This window comes from Puntigrus tetrazona, chromosome 23 (genome assembly GCF_018831695.1).
Source record: "Puntigrus tetrazona isolate hp1 chromosome 23, ASM1883169v1, whole genome shotgun sequence".
NCBI lineage: Eukaryota > Metazoa > Chordata > Actinopteri > Cypriniformes > Cyprinidae > Puntigrus > Puntigrus tetrazona.
This window is the reverse complement of record NC_056721.1, coordinates 18,814,687-18,832,413: the sequence shown is the minus strand read 5'-3', so window position 1 is coordinate 18,832,413 and position 17,727 is coordinate 18,814,687. Positions and strand designations below refer to the sequence as shown.

At 37.7% G+C, this 17,727-nt stretch overlaps 1 protein-coding gene across 1 annotated transcript; it reads left to right on the top strand.

The window, feature by feature from the left end:
• Positions 1-3,120: 3,120 nt before the first annotated feature.
• si:ch211-236h17.3 (carbohydrate sulfotransferase 11) lies at positions 3,121-17,657 on the top strand. The gene is made up of 3 exons (XM_043224665.1): positions 3,121-3,627; positions 13,966-14,048; positions 15,105-17,657. The coding sequence occupies exons 1-3, from the start codon at positions 3,534-3,536 to the stop codon at positions 15,948-15,950; spliced, it is 1,023 nt and encodes a 340-aa protein (XP_043080600.1). The 5' UTR covers positions 3,121-3,533; the 3' UTR covers positions 15,951-17,657.
• Positions 17,658-17,727: the final 70 nt, after the last annotated feature.

Below are 17,727 nucleotides of genomic sequence, written 5' to 3'. Positions count from 1 at the left end.
ACGTGGTCAGATAACAGTCATTGACTCATCCTGCTGCTAATAAATAAATAACAAATAAAAAAAGCAGAGAGATAAATGACCCCCGTGCAGAGGTCAGCAGAGGTCAGGTGGTCAAGAAAGTGCCTTGTTTGGGAAGCCTTGTGCTATGCGCGTCCTGAATAAAAAGGGTTCAGATAAAGGTCTTTTTGAGAGCAGCTCTGGCTGATCTCAGTGGAAGCACGTTCATGCTGACTCACAGAGACACTGAGCCATCTGCCAAAACAAGTACAACAAAGGCCAGAGAAAACATAACATTAAAGAGCTATAGTTCTAATGCAGAGGGAGGCTGGACTGGGTTATTTGCTCAGTGATATCTTCAAAGATATGACTTTAACTATCATTTTTAAAGAAAGTTTCATCTAAAAAATATAAACATATGAATTAATTATTTGGTTTATTGATGTTTTGAGCTTTAAAGTTGCATGAAGTCTTTTTCTGTATGTTTTGACTAGTGATTAATTCAGTAAAATTCAATCAATTATTAAAGCAAAAGTGTCTGATAATTGAGGTTTGCAGAGATGCGCAAAAAAAAAAAAAAAAAAAGATTTATTTAATGTGCACTTGTAGTGTACTTCAAAAAGTACAATCAAAAGTAAATCAATTTCTTTAAGTTTGTAATCATTGGTTTAAATGTGTATATATATATATATATATATATATATATATATATATATATATATATATATATATATATATATATATATATATATATATATATATATCAACAGGATTCCTGTTGGAATCCAACAGGAAAGATATGGTCAGGCTACATATCAAATATCAAACATATTTTATTTCAAACACTCCTATGAAGTGCCTTAATGTCACTCAATAAAAGCAGTAACTGAATCCTGTGAACTTTAACACACGTACACACCTGGTTCTTTCTCGCTTTCAGACACTGACTGATCTCCAGGGATTTGCTCGGGGAGATAAAATGAGGAAAATATGATTTGCCATCTACCATTAAACCCCATAAGAAGAAGGCACAACCTCTCTGTGTGTTCTGGTTCTTCTTCCAGTATTAATGCAAATCAGCTCGACCTTCTGGATTGTAGGAAAAGTTTGGAGCACTAAGTGTCTCTATCTGAATCTGATTATCTGTTATGTGTTGATGTGCTTTCAGTGCACCAAACATTAGATGCATATGATCCATGCATCACTCTTATACACGCATTAGTCAATGGCCATCTGTCCATACAGAGTCTGTTCATATTCCTATCTATGTGGCCTTTCAATATATATGTATGTCTGTAACTATCATATATGGCATCTCCATGTATCTCCATATCCAACACTTCAGAATAGGTCATTTTACGGTTTTATATCAGTTTCCACAAGTATTTATTATGAATGAGCTATTATATATTATTTTCCTTGAATCTGGCTTAATGTAAGACATTTGTAAATATTATATTTTGCATGTATATTGTAGTCTTGAATAGACTAGAAAACTATATTGGCGTTAGTGGAAGTGCCTTGGTTCAAATCATATTTTTTTATCTGTCTGCCATGTATCATATCGTTCACAAATGAAATATGGAGTACCTCAAGGCTCGGTATTAGGGCCTTTACATGTTACCTCTGGGAGATATTATCAGGAGGCATGGTGTTAGCTTTCACTGCTATGCTGATGATATTCAGCTCTATATTTCTTCATGGCCCAGTGAAACACACCAAATTGAGAAACCAACAGAATCCATAGTTAATATAAAAAAAACTTGATGACGAGTAACTTATTAATGCAAAATGCTAATTATCAGACCTAAAACCCCCACGTGTAATAACCTAGAACACTGTCTAACACATGAGGGCTGCTCTGTTAATTCTTCTACATCAGTTAGGAACCCATGTGTGCTGTTTGATAGCAATCTATCGCTCTGTTCTTCTATTTGATACTGTTCCGTGCTTTGACACGTTATGTATTGTTAAAAGCGCTATATAAAAAAGTGATTGATTGATGTAGATAAATAATGCAACTGCATTTCTTCTGGGTCTAGGTCATTTTGACTCAGAGTCAACATGAACCAGGTCAGTCGTTATTGGACTTTGACTCTGACCTGAAACAACATGACCCCTTTCGTATTGGACTTATCACTATAACTTCCATTGTTTAAAAACCTGCATCCCATTTAAACTGAGGTCTTGATTTAATACAGGAAGCTTGTAGCAGCCTAGCAGTTTTGCATCCATTGTTTATTTACGTCACACTAAATTATATTACATGCTTTTCTTTGTGAGGTGAACAGAAGTTGTGGCTGGATGACAGTGATAACTTATCATTGAAACAATTCTCTGCTGACTGTACAGTTAAGTATTGGGAGCTGTGCTTAGGCTGTGCAAGGCCAATTCACCACGACCTCAAGAGAATTCACATACCACATTGCTGTAGACCTCAAATGAACCTAAAAACAGTATACACTTCGGTCTAGAGCAAGCACGCACAAGTGTTAAAACGCAATATTACACTGACTCAAGTTTAGCTATTATTTATTGTCCCTCCTAAAGTTTTAATTAAAAATTAATCCGCAAGTTTGACTTAGCCAACGTTAATAATGTAAACATAAAGTATATCATTGCATTAATAGGATTAAAATGCAACGCTCCGATTTGTGCAGTGCACAGCATCTGTCTCATTATTTATGAAAGAGGTCTTAAAGTTTGGAAATTCCTAGTTTAAAAGCAGTCAGCCAGAATGTTCCTGTATTATCCACGAGATGTCGCTAAACACAACGTTTGTACAAATACCGCTTTTGACACATGTATAGTTTTGTACAGTATCACATAGCATAGTATGGTATATGCACACGTTTATAAAAGCGTATATTGTTAACACGCGGCAACGTTTAAACAGAATAAAAAAAAAAAAAAATAGTTTAGATGAGATATGTCTTATTTAACTACGCGAAAGCAAATTATTAATGTACTTTAAGTCTGCGTAAGTCTCTTTACTTTTATTCGGTAACGTTCGAAAACGTTTTACGTTCGCACTCTAGAGGGGTTCCAGTTGTTGCGTCACATCCAGGGGCCCCTGGGCATTCAGCTAGATGCTGGTGGGCGTGACGTCATACAAAGTTTGATACAATGCCTTCCATCTTAGGGGAAGTCGAGTGTTCAACTGACAACATGTGACGTACCGAAGACATGTAGGTGATCAATGGACTGGGTTTCTTTTCGTAATTTACGCGACCGCTTGGAAAGCGAAGGCTCGCTGAGTCGGACCCGTGAGGTTTTTTTGGGTGAATGGTTCCTGTAACACCCGACTATAAAGCGGTCTGTTCCAGGGTAGCGTTAGACAAACGGACTGCTGCGGCTAAAGCGTGTATCGGAATTAGTTCACGCCGACTTGTTTTCTGCACTCTTTTTGTGTTTCTTTGTAAAATGAGGAACCCGTTGGACAGACGCTTTTAGGATTGTTCTTCGGCGACAACAGCCCTTCTCGGACCTCCGTCGCCGGGCGAGAGTCAGGCATCGTCCGTTAGAGGAGTATCAGAATGATAAAGCCCAAAGTGGGTCGGATGTTTCTGGCGACATGCGTCGGCTCGTTTTTCATTCTTATATTATACTTCCAGAACATCTCAAGATCAGGTGAGTTTTAAAGTAGCGATGTTTGATTCGTTAATGATTTGTTCTTTTGAGTCGGATCTTTTAAATGAACTAGATCGTTTTCGCAAAATTGGACGTGTTCGATTCGTATGATCGGATGTCAGTTGTTTGACTCGTAATAGCTTGTACTATTTCGGTTTTGACACACACACACACACACACACACACACACACACACACACACACACACACACACACACACACACACACACACACACACACACACACACACAAAAAGTTTCAGTTTACATATGCAGAAATATTTACTGCAGACATCCATTTTAGTAGCATTGTTCACTGTAAATGCTAAATACATTAAACTTTGTATCAACGTTGAAAAAGAAGTGACCTTATTTCAACTACTTTTCAAGATTGAAGGTCGGTCATATGCCAGCTGGGCATGTTTTTATTTCTGGGTCCAGTCAACGAATGAACTGGATGCATTAGTTACAATAAAAATGTATAGAAAAGCTTAGGCTAATAAAATGATCATGTTATATTTAGCCTACATGTGAGTTTTTCAAAGTATTGTAATATGCAACATCTAACCCAATTGACTGAGAAAACATAACTATGAGACAAGGAGGCGATTATGTATGTGATTGGGGCAAGAACATACAAATCATAAATTTCAGTCACTAGTTTGCTGGTGTGTGATATAGTTACAAATTGATTGTGTTGGCCACATCCATATCTGCTATAAAAGTTGGAAATCGGTGGAAAAGAGAAGTTAGATAACATGTTGCACCAGCCAAATGTAGGTTACAAATCAGACTTCTTGCAACAGGTCATGACCGCATCCTAAATTCGCTCTTGGATTGATGACATTCACCTTTTTAAACGTTAACTGTGGGCAATGATGATGCAAGTGCATTTTGACCCATAACTCCTCCCAGGTCTGGACATCCTAAATGTCTTGGGTCACATTGTGATGGTTAAAAGACTAAATTGATAGCCAAAAGTTTGTTGGTTTTATTCTCAAACGGGCCAATTAATTAACCTTTCTTAAGCCTGTCACGTTAACGACTTTTTGTTGCGCAATATAAAGCCCCATAAAAATTGCGATAAGCAATATTACTGTCACTTTAAGAGCATAGTTCAACAGCATAAGAATGCAAGAAGGCCTGCACACTTTCATTTGACAACATTTCATTCTTAACATTTTTAACATGGAAATGATCAAATAATGTAAAACGTATATAAATATTACTACCTTAAAAACTTGAATACATAATTTTCTTACAAGGAGAAAAAACAAATACACAAATAATGTATTCTTGTGTTCTTTTTTTTTTTCTCTGAAAAGTATGCATGCACACTATTGCTGAAAAACACAATCCTATTTAGCAGTCAGATCTCTGTATGCACAAACCCTAAACAATGCCATATCTGCAGATTAAACTTTTTTTTGTTGTTGAAAATTAGATAAGAAAATTCACCTGGTGACTACACCACGTTATGTACGAAAAGATGCATAAGACAAGTGGGATGCTAAAACATTTTTTAGTTTATTGTGTTTTTTTATGATGTTTTTCTTATGTAAACATAATGGGTAATGTATTGCATCAACAAAAAATATTGAGGTCATGTACATATTTTGTGCTATAAGTCGATATATTGATTATTGCGACAGCCCTTAACTGTAACCCTTTCCCATTTTTCAGTTGTTAGCAATTACTGTTGTAACCTGTGTTGAACCCTGTGAGATCTTTGCTCTTGTTTGCATCTGGTTTTAAGATGCGTTTTCAGTGGTCTTGTAACATTATGAGCTGCAACGCATTAACGATTACAATTGGTCTAAGCATGCATTTTAAATGCATTTCCTGTGACCACTTGTATTCAGATTTCCTCACATCGTATTTTGGGCACACTTGCCAGTAAGGAATATGGATATGACTGAAACCATTACGCTGTTTATGAGTAAGCAGGAAGTTAAGCAAATGGAAAGGATGGTAATAGTAAGAGCAATTTAAATCATAATCTGTGTGCGACACAACATAGTTTGGATTAAATCGATTGTTTTGGTGTGGTTACTCAAAGCATGTTCCTTAATGCTCACATTTTAGGTCTACACTACAAAAGATCGAATGCCTTTTCGAACTACCTCTGGAAGTGGTTGAAAGTGGACAAGCTCAAAACATTTATGCCTATATTTTTTGTTGTCCACTTGTGGTCGACGAAAAGTTTCTTGATAATAGGTGCAAACAAATGAAGCAATGGCTGTCTAACTGAAATCCCCTGAAAAGCCCAGTGGGCAAATATTAGTCAAGACTTGATCAAGATGCTGTAACATCATTTTAAATTCAGTTAAGACAGCAATTTCTGCCAGTCATAATTGGGTGAAAATAGAAAGTTAATCCCACACTGAAAATGTTCTAATGAATGCCTCTATGTTTAAAGTTTCATTTACATAATTTCTTTTTTTTTTTTAAAGACAAACCCACGTCTTTTCTACATCAATTCCCACTGGGAATGATTTAGTGCATTGTCATCTGTTCCAAATGACAAGCTTAGGTAGTTAAAGTTTAGATGACACAGACATGCATGCAGCATTAAAGCAGTTCCTCTATCATTCTAAAAAGGACATCAAGCTGTCTTTAGAGTGCACACGTGTGGACTTCAGCCTGTTTAGAACAGCGAACAAAAAACGGCTGTTGAAACCCGCTGGAAACAAAGCAGACCGAGAGAAAAACTGCCCCTGGAATGTTTGGAAAGCCCCCACTGGGAGACTCTGGGGCATTCCAAAACCTTTTAAACCTTTCCCCTGATGCCTCAGAGAGGAACGGATCACCTTGAAGAAGGATAGCGTGAGATTAGAGAAGAAGGGGGAATTAAAGGTCAGTGGCTTTGACTTTCCCCAGAGTTTTGGGAAAGGCTTCATATGACCATGAAAGATTTTTCAACAAGAGATTACTTCGATTCGTGACAGTTTATGGAGGTAAACCTGTGCTTTGACACTAATATATGAGTATGTAAACCACTTGGACAAGAACAGAAGCAGCATGGGGTAGTGTAGTATATAACCACAAAAGGTATGTAGATTATGGTTAGTTTCCTGTGAATTATAGAGGAGATGCTTGGAAACAAACGGAGGTAACCTGGTAGTAATAGCTAATGCTTATTCTTATTTTTTTCATGTTGTAAACAAAACCTTAGTTCTTTCTCTTCGCCCAAGAGACCTCGACAAAAGCCAAGATTTTTGGTTAAAAATTTTATTATACAGCCAAGATTGCAAAGCTGGCGTCAATGAGGGAAGGTGTTTTGTTTTTTTTTCCCCAAATTAAATGAATAATCCACTTCCCCTGACTAGATTTGGCCTCATTGAACTGTTCTTGCCTAGGCTTGTTAGTAAGGAGTATAACAACTTTATGGTACATGCTGCTCAATAATAGTTCAGGAGCTGACCTTAGAAAGTCCTCCTGCCAGAGGCAAATAGCTCATCTATGGTAAAAGAACATCATGTGATCCTTCATTTGTCTCTCCTTAACAGGTGTTTTTAGACCACACCTGCATTTTTGAAGACGCTGCTCTCAGTGGGACTTATTCAGTAATACAAATTAGTCACTGGATTACACATACAAAAGATTTTTTTTGTCATTATTCACCCTTCCCTAGTTCCAAACTTGCACAAGTATCTTTCTTCTGGAGATATTTTGATGAATAGAGGTAATCAAAGTGATTGGGATGTTTTCAACCAACAGTTGAGTTATACGTTTTACCCAACCTCCTGGGCAGTATCCAACCGCTGAGTCAAAACAACCCAATCACTGGCTGTATCTATATTTTACCCAGTGCTGGGTTGTATTTAACCTAGCATTTTTAGCGTAGTTTTAGAACAACTAGATTATATAGTAAATGATTAAAGAATTTTCATTTTCGGGTGAACTATTCCTTTCATCTCATTCTAACGAGTCAACTGGGAAACTTTTAAATAGACTTAAACGTGATTAAACTCATTGTAGGCTCACATTTCCATACTGTGCATTATTTGCTTAAAGCTTTTCTTTTTTGGCACATAGACGGTTATTTGCTGAGCCACACCCCTTCAACACTTTACAGGAAGTTTGGCTCTGCTGTATACCACTGTGTCCTCTTTGCATTTAAAAAGTAGTTCCAGTAAAGTGATCTTAAAAGTAATGCGCTGTAGGTGTCTTGGCCTAATACTTGGAGCAGCTATCAGTAATTACCTTAAAATGGCTTTTTTGTTTATGTATGTTTCTTCACAAAACCACTTGATAACCATCCTCATGTGTTGGCGCATTTATCCTGTGATCAAGTTCGCAATAGGAACGTTTTTTTAATTATCAAATATTGAATTTCCCCTCATTCTTTCACTGATATGCTTCTTTTTACCTGAAGCCAACATCAAGAAATCTTGTCCAGCCAAAAGGCAACCAGTGAGGTACAACTAATGAAAGTTTAGCGGTTTGTCCATGAGAAACATATGAAGCCGCTTCCCATTCTGTGCAGTAAGTGACTGTGAGTCAGAGCACAGATCGAAAACTCAGCTGGATTGTGGGTGAACTTTTGTTAAAAGACCTTTGAACATTTCCAGTAACTGAGGGTCATATTTTTGACCTTGGCTCCACCATACCCACTGTGGGCAATTTGAAAATAAGACGAAGTGTCTGTCCTTTTTAAAGTACGGGAGTACACTTCTTGTTCTGCTCTGATAATACTAACACTGTGCAGCAGTTTCATTGCTTATCTGACCACCATCACTTTCTGCTGTCCGTGTTTACAGAAGCAACATTGCTGAATTTGCCACACGTTGCGTTCTTTTTTCGCTTGTTTAGTTTGACATACACAGTCTGATTACTCTCAGTTGAGCATTTTACTCAGCTCCCTCACAATTCATTCTTGTAAAACTTCATATTCAAGAGTAATTTTAAAGTGGTTTTAGGTATTCTTAATGCAGATTTTCACAATAAGTGAAAGTGATAAGAAATAGTCAACTAGTTGTGCAACTAGTCAACTAATTATTAGGGATACAGTGTTCATTTCTTCATGGATAATTTGTTCCAAAGCATTTACACCGCATGGCTGTAAAACATGAGCTCACTCTTTACTATCAAGCAAACCTTCATATGTGAGCCTGTCGGAAAAGTTTATGAAGTTCATTACTTTAGAGGCCTTGAAGCAGAACTCTCTTTTATCCTTGAAAATTGAGGCACTTTATGAAGTGATTGAAGGTCAAATTGGATTTTGGATTTTTTCCATTAATGCAACCTAAATTGTTTCCTAAATTGTTTATGTGCCTTTTACACATTTTAAGCTCTAGTTGTAGTAAATTGAAGTGATTATGCCTGCACATGTTGGCATCAGCTTTGTGTATTTTTTTGATAAACCACTTGGGACACTACAATCTGAGAATTTCGACTTAAAGGGTCACTCCTCAAAATGAACATTTTGTCAGCAATCAATTACCCCTATGTCGCTCTAACCTGTAAAAGCGTAGTTCTTCCTCAGAACACAATTTAAGATATGTTAGGAAGGTTTGTGATGTAGTAATCATCAAGTAATGAACGCTGTCAAGGTCCATTAAAAAGTATGAAAGACATCATCAGAATAGTCCATTTGCCATCATTGGTTCAATTGTAATGTTATGAAGCAGCGAGAATATGCAAAAAGAAAATAAAAATAATGGTATTCATTTTGGGAAACAATGGCTTTTTAACCAAAATATATGTTGTATTTCGAGGATGAACAGAGCTTTTACGAGTTCGAAATGACATGTGGGTAATTATTATTATTAAGTAATTATTATAATTTTGAATTTAGAGTAATCCTATAAAACAGATTTGAGTGAACAGTTTAGCCAAAACTGAAAAGACTTTTACACATGCTTGTGTGTGCGTTCTGCAGAAGAAAGTCAGTCATTCATGTTTGGAATGACATAAAGGTGAGAAGTTAATTTTTTTGTTGATGTATCCTTTTAAATGTTTGATTTGAAAAGCATGGTTCTGTTGCTCTCTTGTACAGATAAATACATTTTCAACGGTTTATAAACCACTTTCTGACAGGATCCTTCAGGCACATGCGTTTGGTATAGCGTCATCAGCCATCGCTGGTTTATCTAAGCATTGCATTACCCATAAAATGACATAACTCTGGGAGTCATTCTGTTCTACGAGGCCAAGTTTCCCAATAGACCTGTTTTATATTTTATGAGGAACTGCGCACAAGATGCTTTTGATTTAACATGCTGCCAGGGCATTGGTCAGCATCCCGCCAGCCCTCCTGATCCTTGGCTCTTCCTTTCAGACAGCTGAGATTGGAGACGGATTTCAAGCTGTCAGAGATTTAGACAGAATAAACCAATCACGCAAAGGACACGAACTGATTGTTTGATTGCCAAACACTGGCACTGGTTTCGGAGAGAAGGAGTTTCTTGATGTAGAACAGCTTGAGGGACGCAAGTTTGTTGTATCTTCTCTTAATTTGTTCACGCTTCAGGACTGGGAAAGAGAAAAGAGCAGTGTCCTTTTCATATATAAGGGGAAATTTCTAGCCTAAAATGGAATTTTGGAATTTGGGATGAACAGTTACGACTCTAAGTTGGTCAGGGATTGAGTGACACCCTCACGCTGAGGCTCTGAAGAGACAAAGAGAAGCACAGTCTTTCTTCACCTTTTCATATCATATGCATCTCTTACCCTCTTCTCAATTTCATCTATAGTTATGAGAGTAAAGCTCATGCTATGAATGGAATACTGTACAGCAGGATGCACTGTGCCACTTTGAGTGGACGTAACTTTATCCAAATCTCTGATTAAGCACATTCCTCCCTTGGTAATGGATTTTGCTTTATGGCATATTAAGGCACCCATTGGAGATCTACTTCCCAGTGTGCTTGGGGCAGAAAGGAAAATGATTTTTTTAGTTAGAAAACGATTCCCCTACGTAAAACCCCTTTTTACCGAAACAGGTCTCAGTAGGTATTCATTAGAATTTCAGCCCAAGCGTTTGAATAATTTTGCACTGTAATTTGATCAAATCAGTAATTCTCAGTCATGTTTGTTTTTGTTTCGTAGCTTAACATTTCATTACTGCCTCAATTTTAGGCAGTTCATAGAATTATATGATGCTTATGTATGGAACATCCACCATGATTTGAAAATCAATGTTTCACAGAAATGTAAAGAAATGTTCTGGTCTACATTATACATAAATCTTTATAATATAAAATTTTGATGTTGATATGATTTTTTTTTGTTCAGCAAGGATGCATTAAATTGATCTAGTGATTGTAAAAATGCAAAAATATGAATAACATGATTTCAATAACAAGAAATATTTCTTGTGTTGAGGGAAATTGTTTTTTGAAGCAATTTCTGGGAAAATGTGTATGAGTCAAGACTTGTGGCAAATGGTTTTAATGCACATTTTGCATGAACAAGAACAACTTGTGAAACGTTCTGATTTCATCATCAGACTAGTTTCACTTCTAATTCTGATGGGTTTCGTGACACGCATATATGATGCTTCCTGAGCGTCCAGGAAGCACAAGCTTTTATGTTTCCACTGTTGTTTCATCCAGAGTAACGTGATCCTCAAAGTCATTTGAATGTGTTTCCATGTACCGCAGGCTAATTATATTTAGACTATAGGGGCGAGATCACCAGCTGAGAAGACAATTGAGAAGATAAATCATTTGATTTTCAGGAGTAAAACAAAAACTCAAGAGTCATTGCATAGAACAAAAGACTCTCTCCACACGAGGCCGAGCAGAATTCGATTAGTAAGGGAGCAGTTGCAGCGCCGCAGGAGGGCTTCCTGCCCATTACCTTGCGAACTTTTGATAAAAGCCTGCTGATTTGTGTGTTGTCCTCTATAAACCCTCACAGGCCAACATAAATGGCCACAAGCTTGTGTAGCATTCCAGCAAACAACCTTTGTTGTCGCCGCCTGGCCTCGGTTGACTTGTGGAACCTCACTCATAGTGCATACTAACAAGGTTAAAAAGAGACCTCATTGTTGCCCACCTTTGGAAGCCACTTAGTGCTTTTTATCTAGCAAGTAGCTTGGGCATGTTTAGTAAATCATTTAGTATTTCTTTGGGTGATACTGCATGTTTCTAGTCATCATTCAACCTTATTTTTTTTCGTTTTGTTTTAGCAATTCTCTACAGGTTACATGTTCCTGTTAAAAAAAACAAGTCACAAGAGGAAGTTAGCTTGCACGTCATTCTGTGGTTGTGAATCAGACACCTCTTGCAGACATTTTGAGACTTCCTTTTTAAAGAAGATTCTCATCTGTTGATTATTATTAGGAGTATATTGTGAAAAGACGTAATTTAACAATGGCAGCTTTGATATGGCAAAGATAACAGATTATAGTTTTTGGTAGCACTATATACTTCCTTTTTTTGCACACTTAACATTTATCTGTTGTGAGGAGACCAACTTCAGTGGGTCATAAATATGATTTTTTTTTTTTTAAACAAATAGGGGCATATTTTACTTCAAATATTTCACTTATGTGTAAGACATTATGCTATTTATTTATTTATGTATTCACTGCAGGTCTAAAGTATTGGCTGAAAGGCAGACGTTGTTGAGTGGGTGCTAATCATCTGGCGAATTAAGCAGTCATGAATATTAATTACGTTTTATGACTAGATGCTCCCCGAAGGTTACCAAGCAACATCTTCATGATTGAATTAATTAATATTCACATGCTTTAATTTTGCAGCCTAATTATTATACAAAGCTAATAAGTGAACTAGCTGTTCAGATTCTACTAGTTGTTTAGAGAGTACTTGCTTTCATGTTCTGGCTGATTTTGAAAACTTATATGTATGTTCATCCTTAAGCATTTTCGCTTTTTACTGTAACTGTAATACAGTAATAAGCCCAAATATAAGCATGTTTAGACTTAACATTCACTGTAGACGTCATCAAATGTAAATGTTTTGTTTATTTATAGTTTTAAATTCATTTAATTTATCCATCTGTCCAGTTGAATAATAAGTGCATGTAAAGGCTGGGAAAGCCATCAGTGCCTGCCTCCATAGCACAGATTTAGGTCTGTATATGTACTCAACCCCCTTCCCGTTTCCTTCTTTCTGCCCCTTCCATGTTATTTCATGTTCCTCTTTCCTTCCATTTTCCATTTGATCCTCATATAATCCATAGTCTTTCAACACTTTCCACAGATATGGTAAAAATTAGTCTACCACAATTTTTTTAAGCATTTTTTTTTTTTAAATAAATTATCTGATTTAAGCAAACATTTTAAATTAAATTATGATACTCATTGTGTTTATTGATATTAAAAAAGGCAAGAAAGTTCCCTCAAATCTTAAATGTTTTTAGTTTGTCCTTCTGAGATTGTCGATCAGCATTTTTGGGGGTTAAGCACCTTATTTTAGTGACCATTTACTGAAAAATAACACTTTTTAGAAGCTATTAACTGAAAGTGCCTTTTTCTCTTATTGCCATGATTGCTTACTCCACTCTCTCAGTGTACTCAGTGACTTACTAGCTTGTGCTCTCTTCTGAGCATTTAAAGTATCCCTTTGACTTAGCTGGCACATGTGCAAAACCAATCACTTACGTTAGCAGCAAGGGCCCCAACACAGACTGAAGGAGTGTGTGTGTGAGTGGGTGAGAAGGGGAGAAATGGGGGAAGTGGCTTGGACTGAAGAGAACAGACTGTTCCTATAGAGAATGCAAATGTGAAGGAGGAATTTTATGGCCGATCAGCTAGGTGCAGGAGTCAGAGAAGGCAGTAATTGTGGACCAGCCTGAACCCCGCTGGTACCCATATGCTGAGAATTAACAGCTCTAATCTTTTATAGCTCAATAACGTGATCATTCAGACAAAGCGCTTTGATCTCTGCTCTCTCCACACAAGGTCACGAGTCTCTTAACCCCAAAGAATCTCTTTCTGAGGAAATCTGAGTGCTGCTTGAACATGTAGAACTTACTGACACAGTGCTGGGATGTTGTGAGTGGTTGCCAAGAGAGTGCTATGTGGTCGTTAAGGCCTTCACAGTGGTTGCTATGTGGTTTCTTTAACCGGCATCAAAAACCCACCTTTGAGTATCTATGATTTTCTGGTGAATATAAGTTCCTTTAATATAAGCTAATGCACTTGCTGAATAAATTACAGTTCTCAATCCGAGATGCACGCCGAAGTTTAAAGAATAGGGGATAGGGGTAGGGGTTCTAACCTTCAAAGACCATATGTAATAACAATAAAATTAAGCAATGTTTAAGTAACAAATGTTTTAATGAATGTCTAAATGTTTTTCTTTTAAAGCCATTATCTTTCTGTTGCAATTTCTCATCTTTTGCATTTGTTTTGTGCTTGTAGCTTCTGAACAGATTTCGGGCCCGAACAGTTTCTCAATTAAATCGGGAAGAAGTCCATTGCAGACACTACAAGAAAATGACCAGGTATGTATTTCAGCAATGACATCATTAAAATGTTGTTGATCAACAGTTAGTAAATAAGTTAGAGATTATTAAATAAGACAAAGTAAACTTGATACATTTAAAAGCAATTTGGGGTGAAGGATAGTTCTGATTAACGAGATGCGTTTTTTTTTAGGCCACTGGTGATGAAGGGACAGATTTTAACAGCAGTGGAAGTTGAATTACTAAAATAACAACTTAACATTCCTGGAGTGGCTCGATACAGTCACCCCCAACACCTTATTTTTACAAAATCATCATCTCATAGAGACACATGCAAACCATCTGACAAAACGAAATTATGTGCATCACAACTGTGCCAGTGTAGTACATAATTTAATTTAAAATGTTTTAGTCCACTCATGCTTTTCCAAATTTGCATGACTGACTTTCTTCTGGTGAGAAAAGAAAAAATCCTGGCTGCTCTTTTTATATAATAAAAGTAAAAGATAACTGGGTCTGTCAAAATTGGCAAACATAGTATATTAAGATAATTCTGCATAACTTGTGCACCATAATAAATTTTTTTAAAGAAAACAACAAGGGTGCTTTTGTGTTTTACAGACAAAAGTTGTATGGGTTTAGAAAGATAAAATGTGAATGATGGCAGACTTTTCACTTTTGGGTGAACTATCCCTTTAAAGGTCTGAGAGGAACATCTAGATAAAATCCTTCCAGTTGAAACACTACCAGCTCATCAAATCCTATTATATTCTTGCCCTTATCAAACCCATCTGTGGCTCATCCCCCAGGCAAAACCGTTACCCTCCCATAGCAGCTATGTGTCTCATGGTTTCACAAGAACTTCCTTTAAAGAGCAACTGTCATATCACATAAAGTCACGCAAATACGTGTATTTGCATGTAGTGCAATCTGTGGTTACCATATATGCACTGTTAAGAAATCCCATATTTGGTTTTAGAAGAAAAGACTAAAGCAATAGTTGTCCCAAAAATGAGATTGTGAACCCATTTGACTTTTGTTTTTTTGTTTTTTTCATTCAAATTTCCTCTTACACTCTTTCTTCCTGTCCTCCAGCTGGAGCAGTCTGCAGTGCAGGCCACTCTGCAGGGTCGAAGGGAACTCCTGGAGGAAACCTGTCACACCCACACCCGCAAAAGACGGGTACTCGGCCCAGAGGACCTCCGCCACCTCATAGTGGACGATAAACACAAGTTATTGTATTGCTATGTCCCCAAAGTGGCGTGTACAAACTGGAAACGTGTGTTGATGGTGCTAACAGGAGATGGACGCTATCGCGAACCACTGGCTATTCCGGCAAATGAGGCTCACGTAGCGGGCAACCTGCGTTCGCTCTCAGAGTACTCCACAGCTGAGATCAACAAGCGCTTACGCACATATCTGAAGTTCGTCTTTGTGCGCGAACCCTTCGAGAGACTTGTCTCGGCATATCGCAACAAGTTTACCCGCAGCTACAACACAGCCTTCCATAAACGCTACGGGACCAAAATCATCCGGAGGCATCGTGCGGACCCCCAGCCTGAAGCGCTGGAAAAAGGCAACGACGTCTCCTTCGAGGAATTTGTGTATTATTTAGTAGACCCCCAGACTCAGAGAGAGGAACCATTCAATGAGCACTGGGAAAGGGTTCACTCGCTTTGCCACCCTTGCTTGATTCATTATGACGTGGTGGGTAAGTATGAGACTCTTGCGCAAGATTCCCGCTACATCCTGAAGTTGGCAGGTGCCGAAGGAGAGGTCAAATTCCCGACCACGTCCAAAAGCACCAGGACCACCGGTGACATGGCTGCCAAATTATTCGACAATATCAGTCCGTTTTACCAGAAAAAACTCTTCAACCTTTACCGAATGGACTTCTTGCTTTTTAACTACTCTGTGCCAGCATACTTGAAGTTGAGATGAAGGTTTCAGCAAGTTTCAACTCCTCCATATCGTAGGTCTTGCGGGCACTGTTGCTTAAACTTTCGTTCTTGTGTCTGGATTCGAGTGAATTTCCTGAGGGAACCTATAGAGGATGCGGCTTGGATATGGCATCACCCTCGCTCCCTCGAGGTTAAATTCAGCATTCTAAACAGATAAGTGCTGGCTGGGGTGTTGCATCCCATCTCAAAAGTCCACTAAATAATGTCTGTAATTCCTCTGGCTTTAATAACTTGCGACCGAGCTCCAAGTATGTGCCTTTGTCCTTCTGAATGTTGATAAGTGAAGCGGGATTCTTCATCATCAGATAAATGCTATGAATGTTTCATCTCTTTTAATCTTCACCACCCAAAAGGATATTTATGGTATTGTTTACGTAGCATATTTATTGAGGATTTTGCTCTTGAACTGGAACCAGCAAAGCCTTGACTTTAATCTCGGAGAGATTCCTTGAAGCTGATCTCAAAGCCTCCTTTTTAACATTCCCTGGATATGATTTCAGACCTTAACCTTACTCCCAATCACAAAAGTAGTTTCCAAGTCACAAACTTTCAGCTGTTTCAAGCAGATAGCTGGTACCATGTTGGAAGGTGTCGAGGGTAAGAGGTGAATTTTCGACTTCTCCTGCCTTTGCAAACTTGACAAGGCTGTCTACCTTGGCCGGTTCAGCTACTCTGGAAAGAAATGGTGTTCTCACAGAGTCACCCCTTTATTTATCATGCAACGGGCTGGGTAAACAGTGCATAGCTGTGGCTGGAGAAAGGTGGACCCTCATCAGTGCAGCTCTTGTTAAGCTATAGATGCAGGGAGAAGTGCAAACTACTCACTGGGCATTGCAGGTCAAACATCAGCATGATCCTGGGAGGAAACACTCGTCTTATGAATTTATAATAAGGGTTGAAGTGCAATAAAGGTTTTTAAAGAGGTACCAGTGTGTGCTTTGAGGATTATCTATCCCTTAGAACTGTTAAGGTGAGAAAAAAAAATCAATCCCTGACAGTACAGTTTAACGTCTTATTAGTTTTCACGACTTTTCTTTTGGGTCATTAACATATGGTTGAAATGACCCTTAATAATTTAGGTATTTCTTCTTGTCTGCGAAAAAGGCTAATGACTCGTTTTTATGGTTGAAATGATGAAATATTTAGAGAAAGAAGGAGTCTGATTAATATCTGGCTGACAGGCAGACATGTCCTGGTGCACAGTGGGTACCTTGTGTGCCACATTGCATAACGAACCTTCCCAAATTACTCTTGGAAATGTTTTGTTGGAAAATATTTTTTATCTAACTAGTTAGGCTCTATTTCAGTGTTGAGCTGGAATCTTGCAGCCTTTCACAAGGACAAAAGGAGTCAGTTTATAATAGATTTCAATGGGCAATATATTTAATAATTTGAAGAGGGACGTCATGTCTTGATTTTAAAGTTACAGGAGTGTTTTTGTTCTGTCATTATTCTTAGGTAAAATTCTGAATGTTTAGTGGATGATTTATATGAGAAATGTGAGTGTGGGAAAGCCTTTCACTGTATGAGCTGAGCTGAGCTGTTGAGAGTGTGGCAACAATACGTGCCATTTATGATGTAACTAACAGTTTGCACCTGTTTTGAAAGCTTGTGGACATACATGTGGTGCAAAACTGTGAATGCCATTGTGCACTAGGCAGTATGAAAAAAAAAAAAACAGGGAATACATCAACCAACAGTGAATATTTCATGTTTTTTTTTTTGTTAACATTTAATTATAAAGTTGAACTGCCTCT